General features: G+C 34.3%; 1 protein-coding gene across 1 annotated transcript in view; it reads right to left on the bottom strand.

Moving 5' to 3' along the window:
• LOC136834170 (uncharacterized) overlaps positions 1–3997 on the bottom strand; it is a 6984-nt gene extending 2987 nt beyond the window's left edge. Inside the window, exon 1 of the mRNA XM_067096436.1 lies at positions 918–3997. Within this exon, the coding sequence (XP_066952537.1) occupies positions 918–3997 (3080 nt within the window). The remainder of the gene's footprint in view (positions 1–917) is intronic.
• Between the last annotated feature and the right edge of the window lie 14163 nt (positions 3998–18160).

Genomic DNA, 18160 nt, shown 5'->3' with positions numbered 1-18160 from the left:
TCTCTCAATGCATGAGTAGTTCATTTGTCTGGGTAAGAGTTGTACACTTGCATAAGCGATTGGGTGAGGAATGTCATCATAGTACTGGAATAGAACAGCACCTAATCCATAAGATGAACTATCAGTTCGAAGGCAAAATGGTTTATTAACATCAGGAATTTTAAGAATTGGAGAATCTGCTAGACAAGATTTAAGGTGATTGAACTCCTCTACAGCTTCTACACTTAAAATCAATGGTTCTGAAATGCCTTTCTTGAGATAGGATGTCAGATGTACACTGTTACTTGAACTATTAGGAATATACCTTCTGTAAAAGTTAATAGTTCCCAAAAACTTCTAAGTTTCTTTTTAGTATCTGGAACATCACTATCAAGAATGCATTTAACTTTATCATCTAAAGGAAAATTCCATCTGGAGTTACTTTATGACCCAAAAAAGTGATTTCTTTATATCCAATAAAACATTTACTGGGCTTGGCAGTTAAACCAAATTCTTTAAGACGAATCAAAACTTTACTTAAATGTTCCAAATGTACTTCCCAAGATTTAGAAATTACAAAAATATTATCAAAGTAACAAGCAACAAAATCCAAACCATTTAGCAATTTTCTCATTAGTTTTATGTACGTAGCACAAGCAGAATGGAGACCAAATGGCATCATTTTATACTGCATTAAACCTAATGGCGTTTGGAATGCAGTGTACTTTTTACTTGCTTCTGTGAGAGGAATTTGATGGTAAGCTTTACAGATGTCAATCTCTGAAATATAGGTATAATTAGAAAATTTATGCAATTCTTCCTCAAAAGATGGCATTGGCTCACAATCAAATTCTGATATTGAGTTGAGATTTCTAAAATCTATGACCAATCTATGTGACTTGTCTGCTTTCTTAAGTAATAATGATGGTGATACATACGAGGAATTAGAGGGTTCTATTATATTATGATTCAATAGAGATCTGACTTCATTCTCAAAAGCAGCTTTAAGATGTACAGGAATAGGATAACTTTTCCTTTGAAATGGCTCCTTGCTTTGTACACTTATATGATGTTCAATAGCTGATGTCTTTCCAGGAATATCAGAAAAGGTACCATCAAACTCTTCTAATAAAGTGTTGACATCTTCAACTTGTTTGGAATTCAGACAAGGTCCAATGTTCACTGTGCTCCTGCAAGAGTCCAAAGTGATTATTCCTCCTTTAGGCACATTTAAAAGTTCATCATCTTCATCTGTAATGAGTGAAACTTTATTAACATAATGCTTGAAATTTGATACTTTAGTGAAATCTTCATTCAAGTCACCAACAAAATTACATGCAATATCACTTCTCCGGAAATATTTCTTAAGTAAATTAATATGATACAATTTCTCTTTTCCATTGACATTGATAAGGTAATCAACTGGACCTATTCTCCTTACAACTTTATGTGGTCCTGTCCAAGCTATTTGAAATTTGTTGAAGCTGTCTGGAATTAGCAGCAATACTTCATCACCTGTATTTAAATTTCTCTTGCTAGTTTTTACATCAAAATAGGACTTATATTTATCCATAGATATATTCATATTACTACTAACTAGGTCTGTTGTCTCTGCTAACCGTTCCCTTAATTCAATTACAAACCTGTAAAGATTAGTCTCTTCGTCATCCAAATTCTTGTTGGACCATACATCCAACAAAATACTCAAAGGACCACGAACTTGCCTCCCATAAAGAATCTCAAAAGGTGAGAAACCTGAACTGTCACTAGGGATCTCTCTCATAGAGAATAATGCTGCAGGGATGAACTTATGCCATAGATTAGGCTTAAGAGAGCACAATTTCTTTAGAATTGATTTTAAGACAGAATGTTGCCTTTCAATCTTACCATTGGCAGCGGGGTGATATGGCGTAGTAAACAATGGGCGAACTCCCAGAAGAGCATGCACTTGATCCATTAGTTCAGATTTGAACTGAGGACCCCTATCAGAGAGTATCTCTCTTGGAATACCAACCCGAGAAAAGATAGTTACTAATGCTTCAGCTATGTCTACCGATGTAATGGATTTCAGAGGAACAGCATCTGGAAATCCTGAAGCATAATCAATAAGGGTCAATATATACTGATGGCCTTCAGAAGACATTGGTTTAATAGGACCTACAATATCAATTGCAACTTTGTAAAATGGTGTTGAGATGACTGGCAATTTAACTAATGGAGCCTTCTTCACTCTCCCGTGACTAGTTGTTTTCTGGCACCTGTCACACGACTTACAATAATTATATATATCTTTAGTCATTCCTTGCCAATAAAATAGTTCATTAATTTTGACAAAAGTCTTTCTATGCGAGAAATGACCAGCTATGGGAATATCATGAGAAAGCTGTAATACAAGATTAACAAATTTCTTTGGTACAACCAGACATACTTTGTTAAGCAACTTCTTATTGTTACATGCAAGGATCTTGCGATAAATCAAACCATCAACTTCCAGATATTTGTACTGTAAACCATTCTTTGAAGTAAAGACTTCATCATTCTTACAATACTCACGAATGTTGCAAAGAGAGTTACATTGCTGCTGTTCAGTCTTGAAATCAGAGTGAGAAATGTTTAGATTAGCTACATCAACACAAAATTTAGGATGCTTAGTGTTCCTAGAGGTTGACTTACTTTGACTTCTGGTTACTGCATTGATTTCATGACTATTAACATCAGCAGATTCAATTTGAGCTAGGTTTGCAACTCCAGGTATGTTGCCTAATAAGACAGAGCAATACTTAATGGGTGCTCTAACAGCATTACACCAACCAGTAAACCATGGACATCTAAGATAAACTCTTACAACAGGGAATTCATCAACACGACCCAAGTAATCAGTAAGTTTACTCATTTTCACATTACCCTTAGGTTGAGGAACCAAAATATCTGAAATTATTAATCCAGAACAACCAGTATCACGAAGAATTGTGGATACCCAAGTGCCATTTACAGTACCACTTGTCATGGGACCTTTAGTGGTTTTGTCATCCAAAACATTACCGATTTCAATTTTGTTTTCATGAGGTTTTGGTTTATTGGGACAGTTACTGGTAATGTGTCCTGGCTGACCACAAGAATAGCATTTAATTTTAGAAACACCTTGTTTTGTTTGGTTATTAGGTTTGCCATCACTCTTTACACTAAACTTGTTCTCAAGATTTGGAACTGGATTGCCAACTCTAGTTTTATTGAAATCTTTAGGATAAGTACCATGTGCAGAGGCATAGGTGTCTGCAAGACAAGCCATCTCTTCGCGAGATTTTGGTTTTCTTTCTTTTAGAAAAACCCGTAACTCCTTACTAACAGTACTCATGAACTGATCCATCACAACTAGATCTCTAAGATTCTCGTAAGTTTCATAAAGCTCCAAACTTCTATACCAATAAGTGAATAACTTTGACAATGAATTCATGAATTGCTCATAGGTAGACTTAGAATCTATTCTAGCACTACGGAAATCTTTCCTATAAGAGTCACTGGTCTTTTTAAAACCTCTGAGTAAAGCAGCCTTGAGTAAATCAAAATTTGCAGACACATCCATGTCAATAGAATAATAAATCTCCAAAGCTCTACCCTGTAATAAACTACCTAGTTTAGCAGGCCAAAGTTCCTTATCCCACTTATACAATGTAGCAATACGCTCAAATCTATCAAGATAAGCAACAAGATCGTCACCATCTTTAAAATAAGGTGGTTTGATAGTTTCAGCTGGTATTACTCTAATTTCAGGATTACCACTCCCACCAGATCCACTCAATTCTAAAACTCTTAATTCATGAGCTCTCTCTTTCTCCCTCTCTTTAGCTTGTATTGCTAACAGTTCCGTTTCAGCTTTGATTTTATCTTGTTCTCTTTTAGTAGCCCTCTCATCCCGTTCAGCAACTTCATGCTCTCGTTTTTCAATGAAATTAAAGAGTGCTTCCCCAGAAAAACCCAAACTCTTCCCCTTATTCTCCCAAAATTCATAACTGTCCATGTTTTTAGAATTTTAATGGAAGAACAATTGAAAATTACTCCTGAGTCAATTTTCCAATTCTTTCGACAAGCTAGAGTAAGTAATGAAATGCGAAAAAAAAATCTAAACTTCCAACCAAACATTCACCAAACGATCCATACTTCAACATCAAAACAGTTAACCTTACATTCTCACTCATTATGCCAAAAAAAAAAAAAATTACAAACAGCATCAAAACAATCAACTACGCAGTCATACTGACTCAGCTATGAATTTGAAATTTCACATGATGTGAAAACTCACTATTTTTAAGCGATAGACTAATGAACAGAGTAACTGAAACACTGGAATATATCCCCAATAAATACTATTCCTCAGTCACTAGGTTAAGTCTAAAAATATCAAAACTGATCACACTTTCCAAAATTACTAATCTGCATCAAAACCTAACTTAAGTTTTCAAACCTGATATCAGAGAAAATTCCCCGTAATATATATCTGGCCCTGGTGACACACCAAAATGTGGGGAATAGGCTCTCAATATCAGGATGAAAATAAACTATTTCAATATTTTGTAATTATAATTAAAATAGTAATTACATAACTTGGCCAATATCCTATTTAAACTACTAATGGTACCTAAGTAATAATGTACTTAAATTTGTTAAGCTGAAGACACAGAAGGCGTTGTTTTCATAATCATGGCTTGTATAACAGTATTTTCAAGGGTGCTGAAGTAAATAAATTCCAAGTGAGCTGAAGTAGATAAATTCCAAGCGTGCTGAAGTAAATTCCACAAATCGATGAACCATTCGACTTCTTGACGACACTCGGAACTGTATCGTATGGTGAAGCAAAGTTATGAAGTCTTCTGCAAATTAGGAACGCACGTCAAGCGAACCGAAGTTCACACATGGGGACAGTGTGACAGCCTTTCTGAAATGATACAAATTTGCAATACTGAAAAACATGATCAGAACTACCAATATTTAAATTAACACACTTCAAACTGAGGAATATAACTTTAAATTCACGAAATTAAATTATTTTTCACTTCACAAAACTTCCAAATTCCTTTACCGATCACTTGAGTGGTTAACAGCAGACTGATCCGGTAACGCACAGAAAACGCAAGGAAAAAAAATTCAAGGAGAGTTAAGTACAAACAAAAAGCGAAAAACAGACAAGGACGCTAAAGACATGAAACACGAACTCTAGGTTTAAAGACCAATTGGCAGACATTGGCAAAGCACAAATATCTCTTTTATATATGTATATATATAAATATATATATATATATATATATATATATATATATATATATATATATATATATATATATATATATATATATATATATATATATATATATATATATATATATATATATATATATATATATATATATATATATATATATATATATATATATATATATATATATATATATATATATATATATATATATATATTCATATATACATATATATATATATATATATATATATATATATATATATATATATATATATATATATATATATATATATATATATATATATATATATATATATATATATATATATATATATATATATATATATATATATATATATATATATATATATATATATACAGGTATTTTCAATAAGTAATGAGAAAATGTCAGGCAGGACACTAAATATGATTTGATCAAAATACTACTTCATGGTGAAGTACACATACATATATTCTATAAAATGACAAACTGGCAACTTTTTATATTTGTAGGTCTGAGTTCAATGGTGAACGTGTTGGAACCAGTCTGATTCGGTTTGCCGATATGTGAACACTTGTCAAAATGCAGGGAAACATGGAGCAATGTTACGCCATCAAATTTTGTGTTAAACTTAAGAAAACCAAACAAGAAGCTTATGGAATGTTAAAGGAGGCCTATGCGGATGAACAGATGAGCCAAGCAAGTTTCTATCGGTGGTTTAATAGATTTTCTGATGGAAATGAACAGGTTGAGGATGAACCCAGATCTGGAGCACTCCCAGGGGCTCATTCATATTGAATGGGTTCCTCAGGGTCAAACCATCAATAAGGAATATTACCTTACTGTTCTGAAAAGGTTCAGGGAGAAGATGAGGAAGACGAGGCCTCAGCAGTGGAGGAGTGGTCAGTGGTGGTTCCACCAGGACAATGCCCCATGCCAGAAGTCAACGCTGGTGACCACCTGGATGGCCGACAGGGGAATGAAAGTGGTACAACACCCACCCTACAGCCCTGACCTAGCCCCTTGTGACTTCTTCCTGTTTCCACGCATGAAAGACAGCCTCAGGGGAACCAGATTCCAGTCAACAGAGGAGATGAAAGAGGCATCGGAAAGTTACCTGAAGGGACTACTGAAAAAGGACTTTGAGGAGGTCTTCCAGGATTGGGAGAGATGCATGCAGAAGTGTGTAGCTGTGAGAGGCAATTATTTTGAAGGAGACAAAATTGTGTAAGCTTATGAAAATAAAGAGTGTCTCTCCTGACATCTTCTCATTACTTATTGAACATACCTCGTATATATATATATATATATATATATATATATATATATATATATATATATATATATATATATATATATATATATATATATATATATATATATATATATATATATATATATATATATATATATATATATATATATATAATCATGAAGCTACATATGTCGTTTAATATCCAATTCACGCTATTTCTGGAATATCTCCCTTGGGGAATTGTTACCAAAAGGGAATTTTTAAGTTATAGATGGATCAGTAACACGGGGTCTCAATCCCTCAAAACATTACCTTCCAATGATTCCAGTCGATGGTCAAACCACTGAGCCATCAAGAAAGGTATAACTTAATGCCGAATCTGCCATACTTATTTACCCATCTAGAGTGGGGCAACTGTGCTTAGCGTCAGAATTAACCCACCTCCAACATAACAATTTATTGGTACTTTTGGAACACATAGCTCATTTTATGAAATCATTATCACACATGTTTTATATACAATCTTGAAGCTACAAATGTCGTTTATTATCCCCAGAAGGGGAATTATCACCGAAGGATAAGTTTTAAGTGATAAATGGATCAGTACTGCTGGGTCTCGATCCCTCAACACAGTACCTTCCAACGACTCCAGTTTATGGTACAGATCAATTTATCGCTGAAAAATTTCTCTTCGGTGATAATTCTCCATCGGGGATATTCCTGAAGTAGCGTGAATTGATATTAAACATTTGTAGCCTCACGATTATGTCATGGTGTGACAAAAATTTCACAAAAAGAGCTATGTGTTCCAAACATACCAGTGAGCTGTCATGGTGGAGGTGGGTTCATGCCGACGCTGAGTACAATTTCCCGCTCAAGATGAGTAAATAAGCACAGCAGATTCGGGATCAACTTATACCTCTCTTGATGTCTGTGGTCAGACCTTCGACTTGGAAGGTACTGTGTCGAGGAATCGAGACCCGGCGGTATTGATCCATTTGTCACTGAAAAATTCCCCTTCAGTGATAAATCCCCATCGGGGATATTCCCGAAGTAACGTGAATTTGATATTAAACGACATTTGTAGGCTTATGACTGTATGTCAATCATGGTGTGATAAAAATGTCACACACATATATATATATATATATATATATATATATATATATATATATATATATATATATATATATATATATATATATATATATATATATATATATATATATATATATATATATATATATATATATATATATGTGTGTGTGGCTGTATGTGTGGAACAGTCCATTCCTACATGATAAATCTTTATAAAGCCACGCATCCATCACCTCATTAATAAAGTGTGAGAGGTCGTTACCAAAGAATGATATCTGTTGATAGAAACCATTCAGTGTTTAAAGTTCGACCTACAAGTAATGCGCTTCTCCATCAGGCCATGGAAGGGCTCAATGGACACAGTTAAAATGTAATTCTCTTAATGACATTACGTGATACCGGCAGAACAACATCAGATGTCGCTGATATGGCTTCAATGGTTGTTATGTAGTTCTGAGTTAATAGAAACAAGTAAAAAATGCGCTGAAGTTTCTTCGTCGCAATCGAGTTTTCTGTACAGCCACTACAACGTATAATCAAGGCCACCGGAAATAGATCTATCTTTCGGTGGTCTCGGTATAATGCTCTATGAGCCGCAGCCCATGAAACTTTAACCACGGCCCCGTGGTGGTCTGTCCAATATCGTTGCCAGTAGCAATGTTATGCCTAACTTTAACCTTAATTAAAATAAAAACCACTGAGGCTAGAGGGCTGCGATTTGGTATGTTTGATGATTGGAGGGTGGATGATCAACAAACCAATTTGCAGCCCTCTAGCCTCAGTGGGTTTTAAGATATGAGGGCGGACAGAAAAGTGCGGACGGACATACAAAGCCGGCACAATAGTTTTCTTTTACAGAAAACTGAAAGTAGATTAGACAATGACAAGACTGCATTTGGTCCCGTTATTGCACAGTCTTCTAGGAAAGAGAAGCCTGTCAACTTTGTCTTAAAAAGAAATAACTGAGAAATCTAGTGGATTGATTTTATCGATTTTGTTTACTTGTCTGTTTGTTTGTTTGTTTGTTTGTTTGTTTGTTGTGTCTTTCACCAGCAGGGACGGTAATGATTCCTGCGCGGAAGGGTCGCTTCCTTTCCACTCCTACCACTGAAAAATAATTTCCGTTCCACAGGACAACACTGATACAGGGATTTTCATTTAAACCTGTTAATTGTATCATACAGAATATTGTTATTATCTGCATTATTATCATTTTCAAAATATTGCTTTTCCTGAAGCCTCGGGAAACTTTTCATCACATTAAAACCCTTCCTCGTGTACCGGCTGAACACCAAACAATTATCCTTTGTCTTTCAGCTCAGGATTGCTCAACTCAAAAGCGGCAACATTACAGCGAAAATTATCTCTGACTATGAGTCTGTGCGGCCGTGTGGACTTAGTAGAGACACACCAAGCTGTACATGAACATATAACAAAGTCGCAAAGGTTTCTGACCTGAGAAGAGTCTTAAAAAAGAATTTTTAACCGAGTCAAACAAACCTCTCCTGCTTCAGTCACACCTCTCCCAGGCACCTTTCACAAGCCTCTCCTCCAAACAATCCTCATATTCCGTTCACCACCCAACCCCTTTCTCCCCTTCTCCATTCTCTTCAGTCTTCTCCTATTCTCTCCTTCTTATTCCTTCTCTTTCTATTCCTTTCTTTCTGTTCTCTTCGTCTCTCTTTTTAGCAATGGAGGACGTTTAAGTTCATATTTTCATCTCAACCATCCAAGCTGGACGTCTTAAATTCCACGATGAGACAGAAGTCAACACGAATTCCGCAGGCAGCGTCATTCATTTTGTATTTCCTTCTCTTTCTCTTTTAGGTCACGCCACAGTAGAGAGGATAGCAAAAAAAAAAAAAAAAGGCATTAATCTTGGAAAACGTTGCAAGACCAACTTCCTGTGATATAAACTGCTAGAAATGGCTTCTAAAATATATGATGTACATAAACTAAGAGAGAAGAAGCTATATACAGAGAGAGAGAGAGAGAGAGAGAGAGAGAGAAGAGAGAGAGAGAGAGAAATCTTATAGAAATAGATAAATCTTATATATATATATATATATATATATATATATATATATATATATATATATATATATATATATATATATATATATATATATATATATATATATATATATATATATATATATATATATATATATAAGTTTTTCATAAAGGAAGTAAGAATGACGAATGTCCCATCCTTCCTCCAAATAAACACGTACAACCGATGCAGTTTCTAAATACATAAATCTAGATTTCAAGAAAAGTGAAAGCAATGCATTATGCAGCTCAGATAATACTAAACTTTTTTTTTATCCTTCAGCTACAACCAACTCACTTAAAGAAAGGGATGTGATGACAATTGGAAAATAACCTTCACATGCAAGAACAATACTTACACAACAGATATGCAATGAATTAGTAACTTTTCGTATCATTAATATTTCTCGAACATTTTCTAAGAACACAATGAAACTTGAAATAGGAAATTCCCTCTCGCGCTGGCGTCATACGTAGAAAATCTCATAGAATCACCGTGTGATGTTTCCAGATCATAAAATTAAATATTCTGTCGTTAAAAGCATTCCTCAGTGTTAAGTGCATTCCATTGCTATAACAAATGAATACTTACTATTGATAAATGTCCAAGAAATCATAATTAAACGTTTAAAAAATGAAATTAAATAATTTACAAATGGCGGAAAAATATTAAATGAAAAAATTATTTAGGATACTAAATTCTTTTGTTTATTTTGAATAACCCTACAGAATGAATTTCCCTGGTATTTGTGGGGGAAGTCACGTAAAATCAAGTAGAAGTGACAATCTTGCATGTGCCCAGAAAGATTGATCTCAGGCGATGGAGTTGCTGTCAGAATGCCGTTCGCGTGGCAGATGACATGAGAGTATGAGTCAGTCTCCGAGCAGGATTTTAAAGGGAATTCAACCATAACCAACACAGCACCAGCTAGCGACAGAACTTAGGAGTGAATTATGAAGCTAAAGGCATTTCCATACGGAATTCAGGTAGAAATACGATGTCACTTGAAAGATTAGGCCATTTACTACAGTTGCCTATGCTCGCGATGTTGTCAAAACGCCCCACTGAAGCGCCTCAATTTGACAATCGGCAGTCTTGGTTCAGGGAGTTCAGATGAAATAATTTATCTATTTTACTTTTGTAGAATAAAAGAAGTTGTTTCTAAAAAAAAAAATGTAATCTTCCCCGTCGCATGTTGTTTTTCATTCAAGAATCGGCATAATAAAACGGTTACTTATTTGTTACTAATCAAATGAAATAACTCGATACAAGATACTTTAAATTTATTGCAAGTGAGGAATTGAAAGCAATAATGACCACTATAATCCTTTAGATCATCAGCAACTGATTGGAAGTTTCAGAATTTCAGAACAACCAAACATCTATAAGATGAGGACCATGAACAACTTTCATGCCTTTCATTGGAAGAAGAAAACTCATGAAAAATGAACATGAAATTCTCAAAATATAAATTCAAAACTCGACTGGTTTTAAACCAATTAGCGCTAATCTCTTGCGGCTGAGTGACAGCAAAATATTGGACGGTATAGAATCTTCTGCAGACTTTAAAAGATTTGATTGTCTGATGTACCAGAATGCATGCATACACACACATACATTATCCTACATACACACACACATATATATATATATATATATATATATATATATATATATATATATATATATATATATATATATATATATATATATATATATATATATTAGAATATATTATATTATTATTCAGAAGATGAACCTTCTTCATATGGAACAAGCCCACAGGATCCGTTGACTTGAAATTCAAGCTCCCAAAGAATATGGTGTTCATTAGGAAGAAGTAATAGGAGGTCAAGGGAAACAGAGAAAGAAGAAATCTCACTTACGAAAAAAGAAAAAAAATGAACAGATTAATAAATAGGCAAAAAAGTATTACAATGCAATGGAATAGTTTTAGGAAGTAATGCATTGCACCTTTGCGTGAATTTTTTAAGTTCCAATTGCGCGACATCCTCAGGGAGACTGTTCTACAGTCCAACGGTGTGAGGAATAAAGGGCCTCTGGAACAGAGAAGTTATTCAGCGAGGCACATTTACAGTACAGTGTTGCTGCCGTTCAGCAAATCTGGTTGCTCTTGGCAGGAAAAGGGGATCAGGGATCAATTGAGAATGTGAAAGATCTCTGTTAAAATTCAGCTTATGAAAAATTGACTAACAAGAGACCATCCGTCGATGGTCCAAGTCATAAATGCTAATATTGGGAAAAAGAAACCTGCCACCACGAATCACTCTATCTAAAACAGCTAAATCTCTGGCAGAAGGAGACATCCATACCAGAGAACAATGTTTTTAGTAAAGGAAGGACAAATGACCTAAAACAGGTTGCATTGATTTTATCACTGTTATAGACATATGAGGCCTTTCATACAATACCTAACTTTAGTGTGGCATTTGCTGACACCTTCATTAGATGTTTCAAAAAGCAAGATTTGATTCAAAAGTTACACTTAGAATAGTCAAAGTTTCAGACTTATTCAGCAGAATCCCATCGACTTGGAGGGGAGGATGGAGTAGAAAATCTGTATGAGATCTACTAATCAACAGTGTTTTCGTTTTACTGGAGTTTAACCTCATACCCGAACGACTACACCGTTCCAACTGAGACTAAGGGCAGCTTCATTTCTCATAATTGGAGACTTTACAACACCCATAAGTGTTGCATCATCGGCATAATGAACAATTTTTTTTAGGCCAACAACCATATCGCTTGTATACACTAAAAATAACAGTGGACCAAGAACACTACCCAGTGGAACTCCAGACACAATAGGTTTTGCCTCGTTAAAGATCCCATCAACAGCAACTTGTTGCTGCCTACCTGTAAGGAAATCTTGAAGTAAACCACGCATTCCAAGATTCTGAAGTTTGTAAGCAAGTGCCTTGTGATTTGCTAAATCGAAAGCAGCACTAAAATCAATACGAATTACTCTACACTCAAACCCCTTATCAAGGTTCTTTTGCAAATGGCAAGTAAAATCTAAAAAAGCATCACAGGTACCTAACAGGTACCTAACTACTTCTGATATGCATATTGACTATCAGCAAACAATCCTTTAGAACAGGGACAACAGAAATTGGTCTGTAGTTGCTGCAGTCTGCAGATATACCATTCTTTGGAACAGGCACTGTATTGCTAAACTTTTGCTCATCTGCAAAGATACTACATCGACATAAAAAAATCTGTAAAATCTACTAATCTTTGGAGACATCATACTAGAAACCTTTTTAAAAAACAAAGGAAAGAAATCATCAGGTTCTTCTCCACCTCAGCTATCAAGTTTATCAAGAATTTTCTTAACACCCCCAGACCGAAATACAAATTTTATAAGAATAGGTTTAGGATGAAAGTATCAGGGAGAGGGACATCCTCAGCTGACTGATTAGCTTCCAAAGCTCTATGAAGCAGTTCAGCTTTTTCCTTAGAGCCTGTACCTAATCTACCATCATCTGTTAGTAGTGTTGGAATGGAAGACGAGCCTGACCCACAGAGAGATGATGCCAATTTGATAAGGATGGGTAATTTCTTTAAGTTTTCTTTTCAAGGAATTATTGTAATTTTTCGGATCAATATGATAAATTCTATTTGCAGCGCAGCGAGATTCAAAAAAAATTTTCATGTGAATGCTTTTGTCTCCATGTGTTGAATTTTGCCTATTTGTCATAGTAAGCTCTTTTACATGTATCATCAAGACATGGCTTATCATTTGTCCGAAATTTAATGCCATTTCTAGGGATATACTTTAATAAAATAGCCATCAGCATTTTATTTAGCTTTTTCTTGGGATCTGAATCTGATATAGCATCTGAAATATTATGTGCGTGACATGCATCAGTAATGCAATCCCGATCCGCTTTAGATTTCAACCAGACAGTTTTTCTAATTGTGGCATCAGAAATATACTGATTGACAGATATGTCCATCTCAGTGGCATAGTGATTGGAAGTGCCTGTATATTTGCAGACCTTGGACTTCACAATAACTAGAACATCTGGAAATATGAGGTCAAATCTGTTACCCGAAATATGGGTGTGTTACTCAGTTAGCTGAACAAAATCAGAGGATACACAGAACTGGAGAGCAGACTGGCCATACTGATCTGTGGAATTTGAATTGCAGTCTCAATAAATAATGAATCCATATTAATCCTCTCTAGAAGAAGGAATGAATCTAACTGAAACATGATAATATAAGATATTAATCCTATAATAGAAGAAAGGATATATATATATATATATATATATATATATATATATATATATATATATATATATATATATATATATATATATATATATATATATATATATATATATATATATATCGATATATTATATATATATAAACATTCCACAGCAAACACGTCTACATTGCAGAACTTACTAAAAATCTTAAAACAAAAAATTTCAGGGCAACTAGACTCTAAGTTTTTCTGACGCTATTATAGGTCGTCCGTTCAAAGCGTATACAGCCATACCTTGCGCTCATGGGATGTTGCGACGATAAATAGAAACTGGGCCATCAAACCCTGGGATTAAAACTCAACCTTTGACTCATTACTACTTACAAGTCTCCCAGATAAAAGCATCAAATCGTAGTTACGGTCACAGCTCTGGAGATCAAGAAAATTTGACCTTAAACCCTGAATATTTTAGTAGAGAACCCTGCAATTTTTTTACAGTAATGAGAAGCAGGCCCAGGGTTCAACTCAATATTTCCCAAAAGAATTGAAATTAACAAAATAAACTTAGTAAAAAAACTAATAAATAGAAGCATAACAACAGTAACATAATTAAAATCAACATAATAATAATGCAATAAACAGCAACAGTATTTACATTATTTACAAAAATTAAATTAAAAGTATAAATAAACTCAACCATGTCACTGACAAAATGGCGGAAGCAACTGGTCAATAAGGTGGAGCCAACATACCTGCCAGGTTTGCCACAACTTGGGGGACAGCCAGGAAGGAAAAGATATGGTAAAGAAAAAGGCACTTTTCTGATCATCTAACAAGCAACTTTTTCTTTCTCATCAGCCTGTCGTACACACTTTTCGAAGGAAAAAGTATACTTTAGTTTAACCAGACCACTGAGCTGATTAACAGCTCTCCTAGGGCTGGCCAGAAGGATTAGATTTATTTTACGTGGCTAAGAACCAACTGGTTACCTAGCAATGGGACCTACAGCTTATTGTGGAATCCGAACCACATTATAGCGAGAAATGAATTTCTGTCACCAGAAACAAATTCCTCTTATTCTTCATTGGACGGTCGGAGATTCGAACTCGCGGCCAGCAGAGTGCTAACAAGGAAGTGAGTGAAAAAAGAGCATAAATGCCTGATTGTACCCTCAAGCAAGGGAACTCAAACCCAAGACCATGGATAGTCACGGTATAATGGCTATGGCACAGTCCAAAGTTGGAGAACAAGGTTTGTATTCAGAGCATCCTTCTCTAAGGAGGGTTGCCTACCAAGGGTGAAGGATTTCTTCCACCCGCTAGTTTGATTTCAGTGTGTCCTTCTCCTAGGAGTGTTGCCCTCTAAGGCTAAAGAGTCTCTTCTACCCGGACACTTGTAGGCAGGGGCGTCACACCCTGAAGTGAATGTTGCTAAGGAAAATACACACACACACACATACATACATATATATATATATATATATATATATATATATATATATATATATATATATATATATATATATATATATATATATATATATATATATATATATATATATATATATATATATATATATATATATATATATATATATATATATATATATATATATATATATATATATATATATATATTACAGTGTGCATTAAGATCTCGATGGGCTGCTGGCGATCGGTGTAGGTGCAAGAAGCGCTTAAAGGTGGGGAAGTTTTACTTCTATGGTTTTCATCCATGATCTGAGAGACAGTCAGGATGATGAAGTGTCCATCAACTTGTTTATTTTTCTGTAGGAACTCCCCTCGAGAACTGATACCGCAATAAACTTAAGTGATAAAAAAAATCCTTTACGACTCTTCTTTAAAGAATTCCTGATGCACTTCAGAAGCCAAGGGCCAACAAAGATATGAGCAATCGGACTTTGAAGGACACTGCTCCAGAACAACCAACTGTCTCAAGACCTAAAAAGTGTGAAAAAGAGATACTTAAGGAAAAGTACAAATAAATGCCTCATAAAATGGTCATGAAATAGAATACTTAATTATGTAAAAAAAAAAAAAAAAAAAAATAGGGCCAGTCCGGATAAACAAATGAGGATGATGATGATTATGTTGAAGATGATTAAATTACATGATCGCTTAGGTAAACAGTACAATGTAACTTTACAAATTAAAGAAAGTATAAAAAAGCCAGAGATGTGCTTTATGCCTTTAGAGCTACTTTCATTTAGTGAAGCCTAGTGAGTTTTGAAGTGAAATGAACTTTAGAAATATTATTTTAACAAAATTTTTGGCTTACATTTAGAGTTACTTGGAGGAATAAGTAAGCCTGTAAATTTATGGCAAAATATGCTGTATTCGCAAATCCACTTTGGTTGATAGTTTGTATACTTCGACACGTGTTAGTACCAACTGTATCTATATTAATTAGGTTAGTATGAGCTTCCCAAGTCGCAGATGTGTTCACATTTTTAGCGACATATCCGAGCTACTGTCTTTATAAAAATCATATTCTTTGAGGAAGTCATTGCTCAGAAAGAATTGTTATTCTGTAGGAGCTTATTTTGTTTCCCAGCAGGTAGAAGAAAAAAAATTTACCCTTTTCAGATTCCAGATTTTTATTCATTTTCATTTTAAAGTTTCAAATCTGGAATTTATATAAACATATTTCCAGAAATATGAATCTTATATTTTATTTTAAGATATTTGTATTATGATAAAATTCATCGTCATTACCTGGAAAATCCTTTAAATATATTATTACCAAACAGGGTTGTTCATTAAACATTTCCATATATGTTTTGCGTAATTGAGCAGCTTTATGATAGCCTACGAAAGTTAACAAAACGATGGCTTATTTTCAAAGTTAATACTACTGCTTTTGTAATGAATGCTCTGAAATAACGTAAATTCTTGATATGATTGGAAAGTAATTTGTATATTATACAAACTAAGCAAACATTTAATTACCAAGCACACATTAAGTATGTTTTTTTTATCACAACCTTATATGAAAAGGCTTGGATGCTTTCTTCAAAATATGTATTTGACGGAAGATTTGAAAATAAGAAAATTTAGCTCTATTCAAAAATATTGAAGCTCTACTGTGTGTTAATGTATCATTTAAAAAAGTTTTTTCGAGTTTTTCTTTCTCAACTGAAAGAAAAACATTTATTGTATCCTAATGATAAATAAATGTTCACCTAACAAAGAACAAGAAAAAGGAAGAAGACGAAGAAAGCTATAGAATGAAAACGACAACAATAAAGACCAAATTTTCGGCTTCTTCCTCCATGTAAGAAGAGCAACGTTAACAAGAACACAAAATATGCAGAAAACAGCTCACGAATGTTAACTTTTCATCCAGAGTTACTTAGAGGTATTTTCTCTTGAAGCAATCGAGATTTTGTTCATGACTGCGAAGAAAATGACCCCAAAACTGTCCTCTGTCTTAGGCTTAGTTAAGAAGGAAATGGAACAAAAGGCGTGCAGTTGAAAGTTAAGAAAAAGGATTTTAGCATATTTACTGGTACATATCTTCCTATTTAGCGTTCATTGTCTTTGCATGGAATGTGAGATACAAAATGAATCCGGCAAAATTTTTTTACAAATCTTTGCTTATTCTGTCGTGTATCTATCTTCTGCTCGCTTCACGAGCTCTTTATCATTTCTTATTGATTGATTTCTTAATCAAGGATTTTTCTTTTTTTAAAATAATACACCATTTGCGATAACGATGTCTATTCTCTTGCGCATTAAGCTAAAGAGATTACTCAAAGCAAAACCTATGCTTTAGCTAAAAGTACCATATAAACAATATAAGATTCCCTATATCAGATGACAGCTCTGACAAATATTACAAACTTAATCTTTGCAGTTTAAAATAATTGCGAATAAAGTTAAAGTATATTGAATACAGGGTAAAGTCAATACCAATCAACGACATGAGTTCGGAAGGAGACACGAATAGTGATGGAACTCATGTCTCACTGGGTATTGGCTGTCAGGCAATAATACCCTGCCTTTTGATAGAGGATAAAGGGGGTTATTGGGTTGCAAATGATTATACAGGAAATGTTCTTTATTTGTCATCTTCATGCCGTTCTGATTATATTATTAAAGGATTTTGAAGCGCTTTAGAATCACAGAGTTTCACTGTTAGGTAGAGAAGACTCTTGAACAGGAAGATTCAGCGAAGAATGAAATAATTTTGGGTTCAAGTTCTGTTTGAAGTTAAATCTATCGGTGAAGGAAATTGCCCGCAATCAAGATATCAAGGAG

This window comes from Macrobrachium rosenbergii, chromosome 53 (genome assembly GCF_040412425.1).
Source record: "Macrobrachium rosenbergii isolate ZJJX-2024 chromosome 53, ASM4041242v1, whole genome shotgun sequence".
Classification (NCBI taxonomy): domain Eukaryota; kingdom Metazoa; phylum Arthropoda; class Malacostraca; order Decapoda; family Palaemonidae; genus Macrobrachium; species Macrobrachium rosenbergii.
This window is presented reverse-complemented; position numbering and strand designations above follow the sequence as displayed.